The sequence below is a fragment of the Anas acuta genome, chromosome 4 (genome assembly GCF_963932015.1).
Source record: "Anas acuta chromosome 4, bAnaAcu1.1, whole genome shotgun sequence".
In the NCBI taxonomy this organism is placed as follows: Eukaryota; Metazoa; Chordata; class Aves; order Anseriformes; family Anatidae; genus Anas; species Anas acuta.
The window spans coordinates 40,117,204-40,140,538 of record NC_088982.1 but is presented as its reverse complement, the minus strand read 5'-3'; the positions used below and the strand labels follow the sequence as shown (position 1 = coordinate 40,140,538).

The following is a 23,335-nucleotide window of genomic DNA, read 5'->3' as shown; positions in this document are numbered from 1 at the left end:
AAAGCAGTGTGTTAACCTCACCACTCCTCCAATGAGCCTTGTGTCAGCTAACTGCTGTACAAGTACCCTGCGCCCTCTACATGTGTTCATGAGAGGGACAACTAAGGCTGACGTTTGTATATTGCTACTCGTTTTTATATTGACAGAATAAAGTTCTAACCTGTTTAATTACTTTGCTAATGCTCTCAAAGAAGACAGAAAATCTGTGCACATATGACATGTGCAGAAAGGACTTGACACCTGCATAGTGTAACAGAAGGAGACGAGCCAGTCAGCTGTTCTTCCCTCTGCAAAGTCTTTCTGACCTATTCCCAGGAGAGACCCAGAGGATTATCTCTAAGAGCATCCAGATGGTATCTTGTCCTGCACTGTGTTGTCTTTATTCACGTACATTTTGAGGAGAAAAAGGGCCTAATATTAGGAAGCACACATGGATCCATTTGAGGAAAAAAGAAAAAAAGCAATGACACTTGAGCTTTTTCAATTCTCATCACACCTGACGATAGGGAGAAGAAAAAGCCAACAGATGTCACAAGATACCCTGTGCCCTGAATCCTACATGTATTTTGCTGAATGCATCCCTAGCCACTGCTGGAGGACTCAGACCTGCAGCCTGTTCTGTGCTTGGGTTATTTCATGTAACCTTTGCCAGTGCAGCACGTCACATGGTACCTGTGTGCATAACCTAAGGCATTGTTTCACCAGAAGAGAAAACATCATCTGCACAGTGTGGTATACCAGATATGAACATAAGGAGGTTTTGCACTTAGAAAAGGCACCAGGTTACAAGCAAAATGGCTAATGTAGATCACAGAATCACAGAATTTCTAGGTTGGAAGAGACATCAAGATCATCAAGTCCAACCTCTGACCTAACACTAACAGACCCCACTAAACCATATCCCTAAGCTCTACATCTAAACGTCTTTTGAAGACTTCCAGGGATGCAACTATTTCTTCAGCCTAAAGTATATTTATTGCAATCATAAGCTTTTCTATAGACTGGGATTGTACAATCCATATTTTGTTGTAGTTTGCACAGCAGAGGTTGGTTGACACTGTAAGGTAAAATAAGTCTCTGCTTAACCTTGTTAATGAATGTTATTTCATTAATTTATTTATGACTTGTATGTCATTAAAAGTATGATTTATGAAGAAGTCTTGTTATAGGTCATTTCAGTACTTTCAAAGTAACTACCATCAACTTAATTAATACAATAGTCTGCAACAAACTGCTTGGATTTCATATAGCTAATTTTAGTGTAGGCCAGAAAGAAAGGATTTGAAGTGGATGTTTTGATAGAGGGTATTGTGTAAACATCAGTTCAGCTCCTGGATGATGAGTAGTGTTTGCTTGAATTTCTTTTTTTTTCTTTTTCCTCATAAACATTAAGTCATGTGATGTTGTTATTGGATCCTCACATTATGAAGATTAAGTCCACACAAAAATGTCTTCTTAACTTTTAGCTGGAGGCCTTTCTTAGTAGTAATATGATGACCATGGGATATTTTTAAGAGTTACAATGTAGACATTTAATGAAGAACCTAAGGTTGAAGTACAAAATTCAAAGTAAGTTGGTCTGTGTTTTCTTGGTATTTCTACCACAGGCTGTATGATCTTAGAATTCAAATGATTGCTTTATGATCTGTCTTGGGCTGTAAAGGGAGTATAGCACTTGCCAGAGTAAACGTAGTAGTTTGTAAATGCAATACTGTAGCAATAATAAATAGAATGGTATTGAATATTGAATACTAACATATTGTATATAATACTGTTTAGGTGCAGCATGCCATGGAGATCTTACAGAAAAGCTAAAGCTGCTGTATAAAATGCATGTTTTGCCTGGTAAGTAAATTATATTAAAATAGCTTGCTTTTTGGTGAGAATTGAAATTTGGAGCAGAGTTGTGAACAACCATCTGTCCCAATTAAAATTAATTTGTATAAATTATTTTATTTGTTTATGCAGTAGTAAGAGATCTGTTGCCTTAGTCAGAAATGGATTTAGAAAGTCTGAAGGCACCATGCATTCCTCTACTGCTCCTGTCACAAAATGGCCATTTGTATGGATTTCTTTCAAGTTTACCTGGGCTTGGTGACTTCGATACAACAAATACAGTGTTCTTTAGGGTTCATTACCATAATACACTTTCTTTGACAGTAAAGGTAGCTTAAAGCATTCCTGTGTGCCCTGGTTACTTGTTTCTGTCCCCAGCCCTTCTAGCATTCCCCACTGGGCTGGTCCAAATGTTTTCAGAAAGAGACTGTTTTAAAATCCAGATAATTTCACAGGTGAGTTCACTCCTTGTGCTTTGATTGCTCACAGCTGGGTTTGCTGGAGGTAGGCTTGAGTGATTCACTAGTTTGATTAGAAACAAACAAAAATTTGTGGAGCAGAAGAGGTCCATTTCTAAGAATGTCTGTTCTGGCATTCAGGAGCTGGTAAGCTCATACCAAATCACAATAGACTGTTGCCAGCTAGGAAAGGGTTCACATCCTTTTTAGGACATGCTGAGCTGTGCAGAAGAATGTAATGAAAGTTAGACTTGGGAAGATAAGCAAGCCAGCCTCTGAAGGCAAAGAGTTAGTAATGAGTCAGACAGAGATGGATTTGGGGGTAGTGGAGCAACGACAACAAGGTAGCAGTAGATCCAGTTGATTCATTTCCCATGAGTTGAATAAGGATGATCCCCAACCTTTCACATCCTCACTCTATTACTTCTAGAAAATGAAATTCTGAAGTCTTATCAATAGGAATATGTTCTAGTTTTTAATTAAAGTGTTGAGTTTTTAATGAAATAGAGTTTTATGATATTGTTTAGATCCATCCCCTGAGCAAGAAGAGCCAGACTCTGCTTTTGAAGCCACACAGTACTTTTTTGAAGACATTACACCAGAATGTACGCATGGTAGGCATCTTTTGTTTTGGACCTGAAAAGAACAAAATGTATTTCAAACACCATGCCTTCTTAAAAAGCTACTTTTTTTTATTGTGTTATACACTGTAAATGAACTTTTTTCTGTAAAAAGAAGTATGTGGCCTTTGTATGTAGTTTGGTATCCTTAGAGGTGTGTGTGTATGCTAAGGGGTCCCCTGGGTTGTGCTTTGGAGAAGTGCTCTCAGAATAATGTCATCAGTGTGTTACTGTGGAGTTAATTTTGTGATAACTTCTGCGTAATATTTCTTGATGGAGAATGGCAATAAATATATTGGCTTTCATGATATATTTGGATCACAGAACTCAGGAAATTAAAAACTGGAGGCAACAGATATACCAAAATGTAATTCAGTTGATTCTCCTTAGGTGCTGTTTGGGTTGTGGTAACACAAGCTAATAATCTTTGTACTACACAAACAAAACCCAAGAGGGTCCCTGTATTAGTATTTATATTATGATAAGGGATTTGTGAGCACACTTTAGAATAAGCAAAAATTTTGGTTTAGTCTCATCATTTTCACTCTGCGTTTTCTGTAGTGTGAACATTTTATTTTGCACTGTACACATGAAATGTATGTATGCAGCTAAGACTACACTGATCTCTCTCTCTCCCCACCTAGTCGTTGGCCTAGACAGCAGGAACAAACAGGGAGTAGATGATGGGTTTGTTACAGTGAGTCTGAAAACAGACAAAGGTATGCATACATCTTTCATTTCTTGACAAAACGCTCCTTTTGAAAATGGAAAAAAGTATTAATATAAGGTTTCTTCATGGACTTTTCTGCATCTCTGGTTATGTTGTACAGTAGGCAAGAAGAGTTCACAAGAGAATCGGAACTACCTGAGAATGTGGAGCCAAGAGAATAAATCCAAAGCAAAAAACTCAAAGGACTTGCCCAGGCTGAATCAGGTACTTCTGCAGACACATATTTTTAATGAACTTTAAACTTTTTTTTTTTTTTGCATACCTACAAATATTCATACATTCATGTTAATTAAAGGTTTTATTTTGAGGCAGATGCTTTTTTTTTTTAAAACAACAACAACAACAACAACAACAAAAAAAAAAAAAAACACAGCAGTCAGCTGAATGTAGACGTTAGTTGTCTTCAACATACTGGCATTCAGCTCCCAAAACATCCTAAAAGTGAGATGCACAGATAGGAATGATAATTTTTTATTTAGATCTCCAGACAAAGGGTAATAGGACACAGAGTATTACCAGCTACCACATGATGTCTAATACACATTACATGCAAGAAGCATTTTGCATTTTGTAATTCATACTGTCAGTCTTTTTCGCATTAGATTTATTGCAGTGAAGGAGGATAAAGACCCATTGGGACAGCTGTTCCTTACAGAGCATATAGGGAAGGTGTACTCCTAGAACAATACTTCTTACTTCAGGTAGCCCTAAGCAAATCTCCTTCCTATTAGTCAGTTTTGAATTTTGAAAGGCTTGCATTGAACTGAGTTACCACTGCCAATTAAGAGAGTACTGCCGGTCACTTCCTTCATTTCTCATTACTTGTCATTAGTTTTATCAAGCCATTAGTTATACTTAGTATTCCTCCAACAAGAAAAGCCACCAAAATTAATGCTGTGTCTCACTGCTCACCCTCTGTTGCCCTCCTGTGGCTGCAGAGAGATATATTTGTCATATATTGTAAGGAACAACCAGCAGTTTATTGTAAATAGCTGAGACAGGCAGGCAGCAGCACATCTGGCTGTCTAATCATAGAAAGTGCTTTCTAGACTATACACCGAGTGTTTTCAATTTCAGTTTAATCATATAAACAATTGTGTCTTGCCTCCATTCAAAACTTCTTTTAAACTGATATACTAGATCTCAAAAGCTGAATTTGTTTTCTGCTCTCTCATTAATGTTCTCTCCCTCTGTGTTTAGGGACAGTTCATTGAACTGTGCAAGACAATGTATAATATGTTCAGTGAAGACCCCAATGAACAAGATCTGTACCACGCTACTGCTGCTGTGACAAGCTTGCTTTTGGAGATAGGTGAAGTTGGTAAGCTCTTCACGGTGCAGCCCACAAAAGAGACAGACAGCAGCAGTAACAATTGCAGCAAAACTATGCAGAGCGAGCTGTTTCAGAAAAAAGACAGCCAGCAGTATCCCCTTGAGCAGCACAAGCCATTCCAAGGCAGCCTTGCTACCAACGATGAGGAGGTAGTTTGCACCGACAGCACCCTGGGCATGCAGATGGAAGACATTAAGCTCGAAGACTCTTCTCCCAGGGACAACGGAGCCTGCTCTTCCATGCTCATTTCTGATGACGATACAAAAGATGATAGTTCGATGTCCTCCTACTCGGTACTGAGTGCAGGTTCACACGAAGAAGAAAAGCTGCACTGCGAGGACATCGGTGAAGACACCGTTTTAGTACGGAGCAACCACACCACTTCTCTTCGTAGAAGCACTAGCATTGACAGAGACTGGGCCATCACCTTTGAACAATTTTTAGCCTCCCTTTTGACTGAGCCAGCACTGGTTAGGTACTTTGACAAGCCTGTGTCCATGATGGCTAGGATTACTAATGCTAAAAATGTGAGGATGATGGGTAAACCAATAACCTCGGCCAGTGACTATGAAATCTCTACTATGTCGGGATAAAAGGCAGTTGGGTTTTTTATTTATTTTTTTTATTATGTATTTATTAGTACCTGGCACAGGCCCTGGTATTTTCAAAATATAATTGTTTTCACTAATGTGAAAATGTTGGGGTGCAAACTTAATTATCTTGAAATATAATCACTCTTTCTGTGGGAAATATTACACGAATGCAAATTTTATTCAAAGTACAGAAAAAAATAAGTTGTCAGTGAAGTGTGTGTATTATTAACCTTGCTGTCAATATAAAATGGTAAAGATTAGTTCTTAACTTCTATATATAAACTTAATGCCGATATTTATGTGTATTTTTAAAATACACATATATAGAGATCTGATTATTGGGAGAAAAACAAAACAAAACAAAAACAGAAAGTACCTAAAATTTAAAGGGACACTGTCAACCTGAATAGGACTTCGGGGTGAAATAAAGTTCCAGGCAGCATTCCAGAAGTATAACTTTATTTCATACAACTATTTTTTTTTAAGAGGGTAACATTTTTTAATGCATGCTTCAATTTTATTTTTTGAATACATGAAAAATCACTTCACTGATACCTGCCTGGATCATAATTTTCCCTGCATGAGAATGGTACATTCAGAAATGAGAAGTGCATTCCAAGTCCAGCTGACATGTCAGGCAAATGTGGTTAAATGTGATGATTTTTGCTCCAACAGGACTCAGAGCCCATTTGCCTATCTCTGGGTTCAGCCACCTCCAGCTTTACCAAACCCAGCAGAGGGAAAGTCCTTCCCCAGCAGTGGCCACCAAGGGAAATTCTCCAGCATGACCATGCCTGGAGCTGTCTGTATTCCTAACAAGTAGACTTGGAAGCCTTGCTGTTGTGCTCCAAATACAGTGTATGCAGGTACCTAAACAGATCGGTGGAGTCCCTTTTAAAAAAATGAAAGATGTTTTTAAAAAAATAAATCTATAGCTGAATCTACAGCAAAAATAGCTTAGCTCTTAAAACTAACCTTTACCACCAACCTATTATATCCTTGTTAGATTAAGAAGTTAAAAACCTGTATTGCATAAGTCTTCATTTACAACGGTGTAAAGTAGAAATAAGGTAAAAAATCTGCAAGATAATGTAACTGAATGTTTAAGTCTTACTGAGAACACTGTCACTTTATATAAAATAAATAGTATCCTGTATCAGCTTACTGAATAATATGTTAAAATGAAAACGGGAGCACCTGCACTTTGAATCCTTGCTTCTTTTATACAGATATTCAGGATTTTTTTTTATTATTATTTTGTTAGCTGTTTTATAATTCATATTTGTTCAGTTCTGGATCATGCCTATATGCCTAATCTTTGTTTGCTGTTTTGAGAATATTTTCTGTAGAATACTGTTGATTTTTTATACTCCTGTATATTGCATCCATGTAACTTGCAGATTTTTAGCTGAAGCTGTGTTTAATTCTTTTGTTTTAAAAGAATGCTTTTAAACTGTCAGATAAAGTGGTTTTTAACCACAAATAGGGTAATGTGAACAAATAAAATACACTGCACAGATGTGATTTTTAACTATTAAAGTCATGCTAGAGGGAAAATAGGTGATTGGGTTTTATTACAGAGGCAAATGATTTTGAATCTTCAACACCAGTTTTCAGAACAAAAACATTTGTTGTTTCCATGCCTTGGTTTGTTTGTTTAACACTTGAACATGTTTAATTCCATCTGCAACAAGCAACCCATGTAGAGGCCTCTCACGCTGCCCAACTTCTTGAAACATTTTTGTGTTATGCTCACATTTGGTGAAAACAGTTGTTAATACTTTTTAAGACCCACAGGTATTCTATAAACCACCTGTGTTTTGCTGTAGCTTACTAGACATGCTTTTAAGTTTTTATATATTAGAATGTTTTTCACAGGGTAAGCTGTCAGCCTCTTAACCATGACAGTTAAAGAACTGGTAATATATATCTATTCAGTAAACAGATTTATTTTTTAATTTTACCATCTCATTCTCTGTATGTGTATAAAGTTAATTTGGAAAAAAAAAAAAAAAAGTTAATCTGTTAACTTCTGAGCACTTTGAGTTAATGGCTGTGCTCACATATTCTTGCCTCGATCATTTTACTTTTCATTTCTTGCGAGTAAGTTGGTTTACATGCATATCAAATCGTGACATTCATTTGAAGCTGCAATCACTGTTCTGAAGAATATGACTTTGGGTGCTTTAATTTCATATGCCAGAACAGGGTGCTTGACTGTAAATGCCTGGCAGCTAATAAGTTATCACAGAAATCTTCAACACTTCCTTAAGCAGGCTGAACCTTTTTCAGTTTGCAGACCCCCAAAATATATCAGCAGTCTCCCACACAGCCCTAGAGGTGCACAGATCACGGCTTTTATCCTGAAGTTCTGTTGCTGTTACAGCTTCTGTTAAGGAGAGGCATCCACAAAGATCTCTGGTGTTACAATGTGGTTTATTTTGTGGAAGATTTCCTTGCCATGCTAGCGCAACTGTCTCAGCAAGGTTTTTAAATGTAAGCCACATCATCTTGTAAGTGTTACTTTGCTAGAGGAAGCAGCCACGTGAGCTGATTTTCTCCAGATACTTTGTAAGGCTGTTCAGCTGGCCAAGAGCACACCCAACGGCCACCTGGTAGTTGGCTGTTTGATGGCAAGGTCTGCTGCAAGCTGGTGAGAAGAAAGTTGCTAGAGTTCATTTGACCAGTACACAGTCACATGAAGGCCTTCAAGAAAACGTGAGTGAACATTTAAAGTCTTACTTGTATGCGTGGGCATGCTGTGGAAGCAAATCAGCTGTTTGATATGCTTTGAGATAGAGACTGGTTTTAGTCTGTGAATTATAGAGTTTAGTTAAGGTTGTTAATCTTGTAGATAGAAGAAAAAAGAGAGGATAAGATCTCCTTCCTTTTTTGGAACTGAAACTTGTGACTGGATGCTGATAAACTCTGCTTGTCTGATCTGGGGGGGAGCCAGGTGGTCAAGGGGGTGCTGCCTGCAAAGAGACAGCAAGTGATGGGGAGTGGGAGGTTGTTTTATAAAGCTCTACTTTAAAGGGAGGGGGAGAAAAAGTCACTAAGAATCTACCCTTCAAGTTATTTCACCATAGTGTATGAAAGTTGAATGGTACCTCTTTCCTTTATCATAGTACAGTACCTGAATTCTGGACATTACAGGTAAAGGTTGTGTTTGGGGGCATGTAAAGGCTTATGTCATGTAACTTCTTAGCAAGCAGATGGAAAGTGTGTGTGTTGGATTTAAACCTACTGAAAAGTTGATGTCTAATAACTCAAAAGAGAAAAGCATCTTCAGGGGACCAATAGAGTGGCACTGGAGCTTGTATTACAGTGGACGTTACGTTTCAGGTACTGCACCATTAATGAAGATAGCAGAGGATATATGGTGTGTAGGTCGGCTATGGGAGCAAAAGGGAATAGTCTTAGTGCAGTTGGTTGAACTAAGAGAGAATGCTTTTGGTTGGTAAGCTGTGTGCCGTGCTTGGTGTTCTGTAAGCTTCTGGATCCCTCCTATCACAGATTTTCTATTACTTGTAGTTTTGCAGCAGCATTTTAAGACTATGGTAATCGGGCCTCCTGGCAGTAGGTGCAGTACAGAAACAAACAAGAAACAAAATCAAGGCAGTGTACAAGCACCTTAAACCTACAACCTGCCTAGATGAAGAAGCAATAGATCAGAGAAGGCACCTGTAGCTGCATATCCATGCCTGACAGGTAGGGAGCACAGCTCACCATTTCTTTTCCCATTTAGCTTGTAGTTGTGTTGATGAGCTCCAATGGTGTTACTCTGCTGCTATCCCTGTCAGTTTATTCTCATATGTTCTTGGTAATTCAGTAATGTGACTATACGCTGTAATTAGAAGATGCCTTTATCAGAAATGTCATATTAACTGCATTTAGAAAAAAACAAAAAACAAAAAACAAACTACTACCACCTTGATGCTGTTGCATCCATTTTTGTAAGAAAAATTTGAGTAGTCGGGCTTAGACTAAAACCTCTTGAAACTGAGATAATACGGAGTAGTGTAGGAGTTGGTAGGCTAGCTCACCTGTGGAGAGTGCCTCAGTATCCTAGCCTTTTGCATCAGATTACAATATGCTGGGCTTTCTTTTTGGCCTGAGACATCAATGTCTAAGGCTGGTCTGGAACAAAAGCTTGCCAGTTCAGATACATGTGGAGGCGTAAGTTTGTAGCAAGAATGAAACTGAAGCAGTTGCATTTATTACTGAGCCTTAGCCCATAGTTCAAAGAAAAGATTTTTCTTTCCACTAGAAAATAGCACTACAAGTCCAACCATTGTAACTTTTTAACGGTCAGTTTAAATGGTGGTTTATTCAGTGTATATATAAAAAAAGAATAGTTCAGTATGACAGATTCAGTGAAAATATAGATTAGCATGAGGGCAAACAATTAGAACAAAATATGGCGTAAACAGTAAAATAGAATGTGGCTAGTAATAAAAAATGTGTTACATGCTTGTACCAGCAGTGTCATTGCATAAGAGTGTTTCAGTGCTGGAAATAGAATGAATGAAACATGGAAAGTAAGTTATTTTTAAGTGCAATGAAAGATGCTCTCAAAAAGTGCTGGAAGGTAATCTCCCAGAGCATGTCCTATTAGAAGAGAATATACCACAGGTTCTTCTTTTCTAGCATGCTCCATCTGTTTAAGCTTCCTGAATGCCTGCTTCCTCATCCCTTTTTCTAAAACAACTGGTATTTACATAACTGACCAACTGTACGTTTGGGGTTTTGTTCGTCTTGGGGGTGGGGGAGTGGGATGTTTCTGCAGTGCAAGGCTTGTTCTATGCTTCTGAAGCAGTGTGGGGGGAGTCCTACAGGTAAAATCTTGCAATTCTTGTGTAGTGGCAGTTTAGTACACTGATAGAAGCATGTGGTCTCTAAAATTTGCAAGTAGAAACAAAAGCCCCATGAGAAATACAAATAGAATTTGAAAACTAAGTAAATATTTTAACATAGCCTGTATGAAGATGAGTGCATGGTGGAAGGGGTAAAGGAAGTAAAAGATCCTTTCTTGGTTTGGGGAGAGGGAACAGCCAGACAACCAAAATACATGTAAATCAGGGTTTCCCGTTTTCTCTGGAAAAGTTTGCCGGAGTTCCAGCTGTCAAAGTTTGTTCCTGAGCTTTGCTCTCCTGAACAAAAATCCTTGCGCACTTAATGCAGAGAAGGCTTGTCCTAGCCATTCAAACAAAACCCTTTTGTTTTTATTGTTCTGTTTTGCACACGATTATCAAATGGTACTGGAGACACCTGGTGACAGGTAGGAGCTGTAATAACCACCTACTGCCAGGTTCTGCTGCAAGTAGGGCATGGCAGTCTACCTGTGTAATATTGTCTTATATTCTATAACCTTATTTGTGCTGTCCCCCTAAAGCTACCAATGTAGTCCTGTAGCTACAGAGACTCAGCAGAACAACTCTTTGCTTCCTCCCAATCCAGTATGTTTTTTGTGTATAATATATATCAAGGAAGCAAGGCTTGCTTTTATTGGTGTGGACCAAAAGAATTTCGAAAGAGAGAAAGGGATGCCAGTCTTTTGAGTCAGGTGTAGAACAAAGTGAAGGAGATACCCGGAGAAGCCCCTTAGCTAATAAAGCAAAAAGCATTTCCTTTCAGTTCAGTGTCGTTAGTCTCAGCAACATGCTGTAGCCATGACTTTGGCTAAGAAAAACATGTTTCATGTTCATGAAGAGGGAGGGAGGAAGTGTTTAAAGGTCACAACACACAGAAATTTATCAGATGTGTCAAACTGACTTGCCTATTTCACAATTTTCTGTTAAAACAGATACGAGATTTCAAGCAGAGTTGCGTGTAAGAATTTCTCTATAGCACCAGAAGGATCTTGAGAGTTTGTGTAGATCTGATTTACTGTTCCAGTTCCTTTCTTCTGGTGTTTGATTTTTAAATGCCTATCTTGGATTCTGATTTTTAAACTAGAAAATGTGAGACAACTACCTTTTGTTCTTGCTGTTGATTTTTGCCAGTTCAGCTTCCACACACACAAATGTTCCCCTGTATACCACTTCTACAACTTGTGGTACAGGGCTACTAGGAAAGACAAAAATGCAAACCCAGTAGAAGAACCTTAGAGAACTCTAAAATGAGTTGTCAGAACTGAAGAGGGGATTAGAAGAGCGTGATAAAGCCTTCCCTCATGTCGCAGTATGTGCTGAGAGCATGGCCAACTGTACACTGCAAATTTTCTAACAACCATAGCCATAACACGCAAACGTTGACAATGTTATAGAATAACTCATTCTTTATTTGCTACCATTGTAAACATCTTTCCATTACACAGACATCACCGTTTACATTATTGCTTTTATATTGTGGTCAACAGAAATTCTAATTAGTATGCAGCTATCTAAGCACAGTGTGATAAGAAGAAACTGCCCACAAGCAGTCTTGTCGTCTTCCTCTCCCCTCTCTGCCCCGCAAAAGACAACATATAAACTGGCACAAAAACATCAGTCCAAAGACCGATCACCTTTCTACTACAGCAACACAAAACAGGTATGAACAAAAAAAATATTTACTAGCTGTATTTTCAATAATACTGACTACTGAACTCCCACGTAACTAAATACAAATGTTTCTGTTACAATAATTCCTAAGACAAGGTTAACCAATGGGATTTTTGTTTTCCATCCTAGTTCAAAAACATTTTTTTCTCGAAGAGTGAAAATCCAAAACTATTTATGTGAGGTGCTTAAATTGGCCCCTTTTCTATAGGCAAAATGTCGTATTTTTACAGTATCAGATGACAGAAGCACAACTAGTTTAAAAACATTCTTGTTTCTTCTTAAGTAGCATTGTCTTCAAATCATGCTTTCCAGTTAGTCGGTTACTTAAGAAGCAATGTGCTTGTTTATTGAAAGGCTACATTCTATTGTTATTTATAATAAGCTTCTACTTCAGATTAATTTACTCATGGAGTGGCACCACATTTCAGACATATGCTGGAACAACAGGAAGGGAGGTAGTCTGTTAAACAGTTGCTACAGGTACAAGAAAAATAGAGAACTGTGTTGTCTTAAGTTTTATTATTTTCTAAAATATTACTGCTGCATATAAACAATGTAGTGAATGCTTTGACGATGCAGCACATAACAGTATGTACAAGTTCTAATAAGGAAAACACGACAGTTAATAAATAACAGCAAGAGAATTCAACAAGGTTTTAATTTACAAGAATCTTAGAATAAACTACAAGCAGTAAGTTCTGATGTTCAACAAATTGATTCTATCAACTTGCAGAAAGGTGGCCTACCTCCATTGTGAATCTTAGGATTGTCATTCTGTAAGAGAGTTAGTACAAAATACCACTGACAAGTAAAATACTGTTCTAAACACTCTCTTTTCCCTTCCCTAAACACAGCTTCACTTTCCCCCCTCCCATATTCTAGTTACCACCATAATACAATTACCCTACCACTGGTGCAAAACAGGGAGACCTGGTACTACTCTACAAAGAGTGACTTAAACAGAAGGACTGGGGTATTTTATCACACAAAACTACATGCAAATTCTAACCGTTTACTGGGAAAGTGTAGTGGAGCCTAACAAATACTCATCTTAAACAATTACTACACACAAACTAATACGTTCCCATATATCTCACTCATTTTTTGATAGTTGGGTTTACTTTTTTTTCCCTCGTATGCTGACACAGTTTAATCCCAGGTCACTTTTTGATTTAAAAAATAAAAAGCTAATGAAGATGCATTTCATGTAGGGCTCAACCTATGTTCTACACTAAGATGTCTTAGCTGGACAGGAAACCTAAAACTTGATGCTCAAAAAGCCTCAGTAGTAGTTACGTAGCAGTCTCCTTATGACCAAGGAGCTGAATACAAATTTCAAGACTGGTAAGACTGGTGTGGAGATTGTTAGAAACCGTTGAGGGGGAAAGAAAAAAAAAAAAAAAAAAAGCTTGCAGACTCCACAGGAGAGGCTTGTTTTTTTCTGGAGATGGCTCAATCAGTTTTGTTAATTGTTAGCAAGTGGTAGGGGGAAGTAAACGGGATTCTGGGATTCCCTTCCTGTTGCTGCTAGACATCTTGGGGTCACTTCTGAAATTCAAAAGAGTCGTCTCATATTGCTTGCAATGGAGATTTACAAGCAATACCAAAATTATTAAAGATAAACACGAAGGAAGCTGGGCCTAGGAAGTAGTAATTAACTAACTTTCTAGCTGCAGAGAGTTTCCTTTCTGCTCCCTTCCTAAGCCAGCTGTTAGGAATGTTCATTTTCTGCAGGGGGTCAGAGAAACAGAGCTGCAACACAGGTTCTGAATCCCAGAATGCTCTCTCCAGGATCTCAGCTCTTCCTTTGGTAAGAATTACAGAACTCCAAGTTCGCAGGAACAGCAAAAGAACCAGGCTTCTTGTGCACAGCTCTGTTACCTGAGAATCACAGAGTGGTTTGGGTTGGAAGGGACTGTAAAAACCACCCAGTTCCAACTCCCTAGCCATTGGCAGGGACACCTCCCACTCGACCAGGTTGCCCAAAGCCCCATCCAGCCTGGCCTCGAACACTTCCTGGAACAGCTTCTCTGGGCAACCTGTACCACTGCCTCACCACCCTCCAAGTGAAGAATTTCTTCCTAATATCTGATCTCAGTCCACCCTCTTCTAGTTTAAAACCATTACCCCTTATCCTGTCACTACACTCCCTGACAGAGTCCTTCCCCAGCTTTCCTGTAGGCCCCCAGTAGGCTTACAGGTTGCTGTAAGGTCTCCCCAGATCCTCTTCCTCTTCTCCAGGCTGAACAAACCCAGCTCCCTCAGTCTGTCTTCAGAGGAGAAATGCACCAGTCCCTTGATCATCCTCATGGAAATCTATCTGCTTAAAAGCCAAAGCATAACCATAAATATATCCTACAAGCATCTTCGCATTACTTTTTTTTTTTTTTAGTAGAATAGTGTTAGTCCAACATAGGTGAGATGAACCTCTCTCCACCCTGTGCATGGTAAACTCAAAAACTGTTTGTTACTATACCTAAGGCATCATAAAAAAGTAAACAGAGCTGCTCTACCACCTCCATAAATATATAGTATACAGTGACCAGGTGCTTTCCCACAAACAGAGAACACCAACATTTAAGGGACCAAGAGTAATTGGGTGCACGCAGTGCAAAAAGTCACTATTTATACAAGACAGAATTACCGAGGTGGGAAGGCGCCTCTGGGGACCACATGGTCCAACCCTTGCTCAAAGCAGGGTCACCTAGAGCAGGCTGCACAGGACCTTGTCCAGTTAGGCTTTTAATCTCTCCAGGGAGACGTAATATTTTATATTAAGAAATGTATTATTTATGTAGTGTAACATCACTCATTACAAAAAAGGGGTTCATCCCTTTCCTCTCCTGTTCAGTATTTGTATTCTTCAGGACCCTCTTCATGATTAGTCATTGACTGTAAGTTAACTAATTTACCTGAGATGATTTAAAAATAAAAGATGAACCATGAACACTTGTATTAGCATACAAGTTTTGTGCCAGTGTGCTATTTATATACTGAAAGAGTTTTTCCCAAACAACTTGAGCTTCTAAGGCTATGATCTGGTTACAGAACCAAAATAAAACACTGATTGAATAAAGCAGAAGGCACTTATTTAATAGTAGGTTTTGGAAAATGAAGTGATGGTTGTACCAAATCTGTTTAAAGCTGCTTTAAGCAATAGTTAGACAAAATATAGATATGAAGTCCTATTGATTAGATTGTCTGAGGATGCCATGATTAAGGAATGTGTCACAGTTGCACTTACCCATGCAAAGTGCACTTTTATTAGAGGCCAGTATTAATTTTCAAAACATAGGGGCTGCATCTGCAATATTTATTTATTTTTTTTAAATGAGTGAACTCACTCTTGTACTTCCCAATGGGAATTTCTCATTAGCTGATAAAAGAAAGGGCTGACAACAAAGTCAAGCAGTCTGAGCAGCTGAAGTCAGATCAGAAAGAACGGAAAACTTTTATAGCAGCAGTATTTTTAGAAAGAGTAGCTTTACTCTGCGGATCAGATCCTCACACCGTTGACTTATGGGTCTTTTTTTGTTTTTGTTTGTTTGTTTGCAAATTAAGCTTTTTTCCAAGCATAGCAACTTGCTGGTACAAATCCACAGACAGAAACTTCCTTAGCCAGAAGTAATTTGTAGTAAGTACATAGTAGCATGTAGTATGTTGATGGATTTAAGTCTCTTTCCGAAACTGTGACTAATACATCCCCTTCATCAACCTCTTCATTATGGAAACTTAACATTGACAAGTGGACTACTGACTATGCATACAGAATGAGGACGCAAAAAGCTTTAAACCAGGAACATTTCAAATAGAAAAAGTTTTAAAAGACAATTAACAGATAAACCTATTAATGAAATGCACGATGCAGAATAAATATCTGCTTTGTGTTCCTGCACCAAGAAGTATAAAAAAAGAGAGCAAGTGATCCAGGGATCTTCAGACTTTTGGGTTAAAAAACAAACAAACCAACACAAATAATAACCCTGTCCTTTGGAGAGTAGCATATAAAGAGCTGTAAACAGAGGTTGATTGTCCAAGCTTTCTTAACTGAACTGAAACTTTTTTATGTAAAAAAGTTCTATTGTTATACAGTTTTTGGTGAAACTTACAAAACTTTCAGCCAAATGAGTAATTCTGTTGTTAATGCAGAACCTGATATATTGCAGAGGAGTTAAGGTTTCTTTTTATCTCCCAAGGTTAATACCGCATCATAATCCAGTAGAAGACCCTTAATTTTTTCATGGAATTTTTCTCTGTACTGGTTGAAGTGCATAATACTTTCTGGTTCTTCTTCAAACCAGAACTTGTCAAACTCATAAACCAGATAACCTAGAAAAAAAAATAAAATACAGATCTACAAAAGTGAGCTCCACAATTTTCTGCCTTGAGCTAGTTAGATCTACAATGATCCTTTAGACTTTGTCCAATTCCTAAAACAGTAAGTGTTTTATCCTGGTCAGCAGCAACCTTTTGCACGGTATAATAATAAATCTGCAAGTACTGTATTTTCAGACTGCAGATACAGAAATTCACCTAAATTTATTACTGAAATGTACATTTCTGTAGCACAGTGGTTAAATAGTGGTTACATTTCAAGTACCTGGTCCTGAAGGTAAACAGCTTGCTGTGGGGCTAAAGAGAAAAAAGCAGAGGTGTACTCCAAAAATAAATCGACCAACCAAACAACACTTTATGTTGTAGGCATACCCCCAGTAATCAGTACTAGAAAATCCACAGATACTTACAGTAAAATTGATGGAAATGTTCCATTTGTGGCAATCCAGAGACTACGTTGTACAGATGAGGTTTTAAATCACCACTCTTAAGTAAGCTGTATGCCATTTCAGTCAGATTAATTCCAACAATTGCATAAGAATATCTGCAACAGTGATCAATCATAGTTCATGTTTTTACCTTATGGATTGAAGGACTTTTAAAAGCTTCCCAGAAACAGTTGGCATTAGGATAACTGTAAGAATCAATTTTTCCTATAATACTTGTCAACAAGCCAACTCTGGCCTACAGACCCCTTTTTCAGTTTGCTGGTGTAGCTAACCCTGTGAAAGTTAGTTATTAAAAAACCCTCTAATTTCCTATACAGTAGTATGGTAAATGCCTCTGTTAAGCAATGATGAGATGGAAAGGGTAATCAATATTGACCCAATATTGCTCAATTGAAATCATTACATCTTCTGGAATATCAAAAATAGGGCATCAAAAAAACTATTGAAATATCAATAGAATGGTCATCTCAACTTATTTCTTCGTATCAAAAAATCTGTTTTTCTGCTGCACAGTTAGAAAGTATCACATCACAGATTGCTGAAGGACTATTGAAACAAGTGTTTAAAAAAAGATGAATTTATTTCAGTGATGTATGTATTTAATTGATGGAAGTATCTTATTCATGATCTAGTTGCATACGATTAATATTCTTTAGAGTTGAAGTCAAGGAAGTTTCCTTCTCTTGGTAGGTGATTGAGCTAACTGGGGACTAGATGGATCAGATGACACATACAGATTTACTGGCTCTCTATCTTTGTATCTGACTTGTTTTAAAATATCTTTTCCTGTAAAATGAGTGAAGCATTTTAATACATAGTGTTCAAAGATGAAGTAAAATGCTGAAACGAGCAAAACATCTACTTGTATTTACTTATTACAGAAGTCTAGAAAAAAGATTAGATTAAAAGGTAATTTATGCCATCCCTACACAGGATCAATAAGAAAGTGAAAAATACATATTCACTTCTAAATCTATTAAAAACACAGCTATGATGTTATGTGTTTGTGTTAACCAGAGTCAAAATTTTTGTCCCAACAAGTCTGTTCGGAAAAAAATTGCAAAGTTATCAACCTGAAAATGATCTGTTCCGTTTCTCAAGCCTTTCTACTTTTTTTTCCATCCTTAAGTGGAAGAAACACGAATATTTTCCTTTTTATTTTCAGAAACAGTACTTGACAATTCTCATGTGCTCTTCTACAGAAGAAGTGAAAAAGAGTCATGACTTACCCCAGCTTTGGGTGATTTGAACGAGAGAGGATCTGACGAGCTTCATTGGTGTAATGCTTACTAAAATACCTGTAAGTGTGAAACAAGACCTTTCATTATTTTTAAGTTCATACAAAAAAAAAAAAATTATGAAAACATATAACTATAAACTAGAGCTGAATACTACTCTGTACTAAAAAGGTCACAATGTGAAAACAAAGGAAAAGTATTTTCTTAAAAAATTAAATTCTATTCAGCTTATGCAATTAAAAAACAAGCAATCTGAACATCAAACAGGAAGTTTACCTGAGTCTACAAATTAGCTTAGCAGAGGTATGCAAATGTGTTTATTTTTCAATGCAGTAATAAATTCAGAAATTTAAAAAGCTTTCAACAAGTTACTCTCCAAGTCATAGCCTATCGAATTGATCATATGGTGACAAAAAATAAGGTGTCTGGGGCAACTTTGTTTCTCCCCTCACCTCTTGTCTCTACCCAACTACACATTTACAGAAGTGTAGCTGCTAGAAACATTCGACTTATTAACAAATATTGTTTTTCACTGTACCTAAGCCACCATTTGTATTTGCTTTTATTCAGTCTTTATTAAAAATAGCATTAACTAATGAGAATTCATAGATACTGAACATTAGTTACAGCTGAACCACCATAGTTCTTTTCACTTACACCAGATTCACTAATCCCAGCAGGCCCATCCCTCTGAAGTCTGTTTTGGGGTCATCACCTTGGAAGCCGATGTCACACCACTGCTTGGTGATTCTGGCCTTCAGATTTTCATGAGGCATCAGCAAATTCCAAAGCTGCACAAATATGCTACCATGTCATGCATAGCTACTGAAGTATTCTAAGTCACATAATTCAGAGCACTTGCTGCTGCACACTAGAAACCATTCACCACACGATAGGATACAGCCTGCACGCTCTTTTCTGTCAGTGGCAATCTGGAGTCATGCTACAATAGCTTAGTCAAGAGGTTATGAAAATGATTACATCTAACATTAAAAGTGATAATTTCCATTTGTTGGCAAAGCCATTATACTGACACTGTAAAAGCCAAGACCTGTTGCATTTCAGAAAATAATTGATGCATCGTATTCCAACTGGACAGCTGTAAACTGAAATACAAATTCACAAAAAATGTTTGTGTGCCCATCATGCTGTTGTCTGTAGGGATTTGACACCTACGGACAGCAATGCAATGTGGGGATTTGTATGGCAAGTTGGAGGAGTTATGAAATGCTAAGAAAATAACATGCTAATATATTTATGAAGTAGAAGTTATTTAAAATAGACTCGAGCAGAATTACCTTTGCTATTATTTATACTGATAACTGAATACTGACAGATTGAAACTATCCTCTTTGACGTTGACTAGGATGTAGTAATAAGAAAACACGAGTGGTGTTTTTTTTTAAAGTAATTATTAATTAAGAAACTTACAGAAGTCTGCACAAGGTTAAATATCTTTTTAGTTAAAATCCTTCAGTAACCTGTTATAAAAAGTGTTTTGCTGACTGTTAGGTCTGCTTTACATAACATACATGTAATCCCAGTACAAGCAACACTAGTTTACTAATTGGTTTCGCTTTGACATTTTATTTTAATCAGCCACTTCTATAATGACTTGGCGGTTCACAAGTAGAAAAGAGCTTTAACTAGGGCATCTGTTAATAATGCAAAGAATTTCATTTATTAGTAGTAACTATTGGACTTGACAGTGGGGAATGGGGAACAGCTTTTGTATTTAAAAGATTTTTTTTACCTCAATTAACTGTTCCTCATGTTCTTCATTATCTGAATCATACGGGACCTTCCTCAGATTTTCCACATTCAAGTAAAGTTTTTTATAACCTGTTATCTGTAGCAAGGATATATGCAAATTTGTCTTAAACCTGAAATAATAACAAATAATAGAAAATACTGAGGCATCGTTAGCTATAAATTCTTGCTTGAACAAGGAAAGTTCTATCAGGTAAACACAATATAATACTTAGAATTAGAAAGTGCTTTATGATTACATCTTAAAATTCACCATATTGGTTAAGCATACTGCTTTAGGGGTCTTACTTCTAATTCTGAGTTTACAACTGCAAAGTCAGGCCCTATTCACTTAAATATATGGGGGAACATACCCTTACTAAAATCTGTGGTGACACAGAAAAACTCCTTGTATCATCCTGACTACTGTACCCACAAACATCTGCCCACAAACTTTTTATAAGCCTCAAAACCAAACTTTGTCAGAAATCTTATACCTTCAAAATGTTTCATTGAACTAAAATTTTGATGATTCATAGTTTTCCTCTCAATCATTCATTACTTCTGCAGAGAAATGCAAACCTCAATCTGCTATCACTATACTCTCAAAAATATCTAAACAACTACATAGTTCATGTCTCAACTTCTGTAATACTTCTTAAAAGCAAGGAATAACAAGTGACCTGTGAGATACAGAGGCAGTTATCTCAAATCCATTGCAATTTAAACTTTGCAATGCATTTCCTAGAACTGAAGAGGACATAGCCAGACCTTATTTTCTAGCTTCATTCTAAAGACTTGAATTGCTCAAGTATTGTATCTGACTAAACAACAGCAAAAACACGCTACGAAGTGAGAATTATCTGCCTTGAAGAACCTTTGTTAGAGTTCCAAACATACCTGATATCCTTTTGTTCAATTTTCTTTTCTTTCATTACATCTTTGACACACTTCTCCACTTCGGCTTCATCAACATGTAGAGCATTTCTTAAAACCTAAGAAGTTAACATAGTCAAAGTCCTCATGATGAATGCAGAAACCTACTTGTCACCTACTTGACTCTTGCTGTTTCTCATTGTCTGGATGCCTGGCCCAAGTGTATTCCTTCAATAAATTGACTGTTCTCCCTTTTATATCTTTTTAAATGCTTATAATAATTATGCTCAAATCACTTTTAAAGATCTGTGTAATTAGATAAATGCATTATTTGTAACTACCAACTATAAATATTGTTTTTCTGTATCAGACCCGCTTTTAAAAAAAAAGTTCAAGTTTAGGTTCTTGTTTGCTTTCAAATGCTGAATTGAAAGATGTTCTTCCTAACCTAATTGAAACAAATGCATACTGTGCTCTACTGTAACAAAAATACTAATTCTCTCTAAAAATCACGTTGCAGTGATTAGCTAGAAAAGGAAGAATGCTCCGTCACCTCACTACCTAGAATGGAAAAGTTTCGTTCAAGATGCACAGATGTGAGGGCTTAAAGCGTTAACTACAATGTCTAACTGCCACGGAACAATCGGCAGGAGTTTGTTAGTTAAAAGTCTACCTGCAAACATGCATTACGTTTTTTCCCCCAATTAACTGAGATGCTGTTGTATATACTCCATATAATTTGCTTTATCTGTATCATTTACCTGTACTGCGTTTCTGGTTTCTACAAAGCCAGCAAAGAAGACTGCTGTGACAGGGAGAACTGACTCTCAAGAACACAAACTCAGTACCATGACTTGTCTGACTCTGCTACAGAGCAGGTAATCTTTCAGAGGAAAAAAAGTGAACAAATGTTTGGAGTGATATAATGTTATTCTTGAAAAACCCTGACTAATCCTAGCATGCAGAACCCAAAATGTTGTTCTTTTCTTTCTGTCTCTTGTTCCTCGGCTTTTTCCTTCCCCCAAAAAGCATGTATTCCTTTCAGGCACCTGTCTCTGAAATACATGTAGTTTGTAATACAGCTGAGTCTTCATGTATTACCTTGTTCTTTGATGATCCCAGTGAATGCTCTGCAATAACAATAATTTAAAGAAAATTAAAAACAAATTCCGATGGAAGTGTATTTTTAAGTAATTGACAATAGGTGTTCTTGTAAGTATCATAAAACGTTGAGTAACTTTTTGATTACATGTATCGAATACTTAAATTAACCTTTATCAAGCAACTGAAAGGCGTAATTTACGTAGATTTTCGATCATCCTTGAGTGCAACACCGAAAACAGGCTCATTATTCAAACCAGCGGTCAGCAGGATTTACTAAAAAAGAAGAGGTGTCAAGACAGAAATATCTCTGCACATTTTTCCATTCTTCGAAACGCCTTCTTGTTTACGACTGAGGAATAAGGAAGCAGAGCAGGTTTCATTATTTATTTTTTTTTTAGAAAAAGAGCTACTTTTGTGTGAGAAAAGCTGCGTTAGGGGGGTTTCGAGGTCCCAGCCGTGCAACCCCGCAGCCCCCAGCGTTATCGTTACCGATGCCGAGCGTCCTCCGCGCCCCCTCCTTCTGGCCGTGCAGGACGCGCTGCAGCTCGCACTTGCCGGTGAGCAGCCTCACGACCCACTTGAGCCAGAACCGCACGTAGCTGCTGTACAGGAGCCCCCACAGCTGCAACAACATCTGCGTGGAGAAAGCTCCGCGTTAACCCCCCGCGGCCGCCCGCTGCCCGCCGCCCCCCTCCCCGCTCCCCAGCCACGGCCGCGGCGCCCACCGTGCAGCCGCCCTCCGGAAGCCGCCCGCCGCCTTCCCTGACCTGGAAGTGATGGCGGGGGACGACGGAAGCGGCTGCCGGCCGGGCCCTTGTCGTTACCGGCCGTGTCCCTGCCGCTACCGGGCGGGTGCCTGCTGGCAGCTGCCCGGCCGGGGTCGTGAGGCGAGGCGAGCGCCCACAGCGCAAGGCAGGGCGCTGGAGGGGGCTGCTGGCACCCCCGGTCCGTGCCTGGTCATGGAGTAACAGCCATTAATGTTGTAAAAGCCCTCCAAGATCATCAGTTCCAGCCACCTGCCACCGCTGTCACCCACTAAACCATGTCCCCAAGCACCACATCCAACCTCTCCTCAAACACCCCCAGGGACGGTGACGCCGCCACCTCCCTGGGCAACCCAACGCCTGACCGCTCTCTGAGGAGAAATGTCTCCTCATTCCAGCCTAGCGTTGCTCGGGGCCGCTTGTCTGTGTCTGAGGGCAAAGTGAGCGGTGTGCTTGTCCCTCTGGTTAGGGTTACATGTATGTTCTGAAATGTGATCGGGAAGGAGGTGTGGGTGTAGTCAGGCGAGGTGCTTGTGAGGAGGGTGCTGGCCGTGGATCCTGCTCTGCCGCTGTTGCACATAGGTGCAGCCCCAGTGTTTCAGTTAGCCCCGGTAGGCACCTCCATTGTACAATAATTAGTGATTATTTTAAGCACGCTTGGCTCAAACAGTTCTGTGGATGGCAGCAGGAAGAATTCTTTTTCTT

The 23,335-nt window shown here is 38.4% G+C and overlaps 2 protein-coding genes and 1 long non-coding RNA gene across 6 annotated transcripts in view; 2 read left to right on the top strand and 1 right to left on the bottom strand.

Moving 5' to 3' along the window:
- The window catches only part of TBC1D9 (TBC1 domain family member 9), a 69,853-nt gene extending 62,726 nt beyond the window's left edge, over positions 1 to 7,127 (top strand). For 2 of the 3 annotated variants that reach the window (XM_068680792.1, XM_068680790.1), the window contains exons 17-21: positions 1,780 to 1,845; positions 2,822 to 2,908; positions 3,559 to 3,633; positions 3,745 to 3,848; positions 4,845 to 7,127. In XM_068680792.1, the coding sequence (XP_068536893.1) occupies positions 1,780 to 1,845; positions 2,822 to 2,908; positions 3,559 to 3,633; positions 3,745 to 3,848; positions 4,845 to 5,570 (1,058 nt within the window). In that variant the 3' untranslated portion in view covers positions 5,571 to 7,127. The remainder of the gene's footprint in view (positions 1 to 1,779; positions 1,846 to 2,821; positions 2,909 to 3,558; positions 3,634 to 3,744; positions 3,849 to 4,844) is intronic. The other variant, XM_068680791.1, reaches the window with a different exon arrangement.
- Positions 7,128 to 7,872: 745 nt separating this feature from the next.
- On the top strand, positions 7,873 to 22,362 carry LOC137856014 (uncharacterized). Its single transcript, XR_011096135.1, has 4 exons — positions 7,873 to 8,288; positions 9,105 to 9,281; positions 18,065 to 18,199; positions 21,283 to 22,362. It is a non-coding gene; the product is annotated as an uncharacterized lncRNA (long non-coding RNA).
- Positions 11,833 to 22,891, bottom strand: ELMOD2 (ELMO domain containing 2). Of its 2 annotated transcripts, none has more exons than XM_068680797.1 (9): positions 22,634 to 22,891; positions 22,356 to 22,500; positions 21,864 to 21,892; positions 20,787 to 20,881; positions 19,891 to 20,020; positions 18,795 to 18,928; positions 18,129 to 18,197; positions 16,861 to 16,994; positions 11,833 to 16,444 (listed from the first exon to the last, which is right to left on the bottom strand). In XM_068680797.1, exons 2-9 carry the CDS (start codon positions 22,498 to 22,500, stop codon positions 16,287 to 16,289), a joined length of 894 nt encoding a protein of 297 aa, XP_068536898.1. In that variant the 5' UTR covers positions 22,634 to 22,891; the 3' UTR covers positions 11,833 to 16,286. The 2 variants fall into 2 exon arrangements, with proteins under 2 accessions (XP_068536898.1, XP_068536897.1); XM_068680796.1 differs by having other exon boundaries at positions 22,592 to 22,884.
- Positions 22,892 to 23,335: the final 444 nt, after the last annotated feature.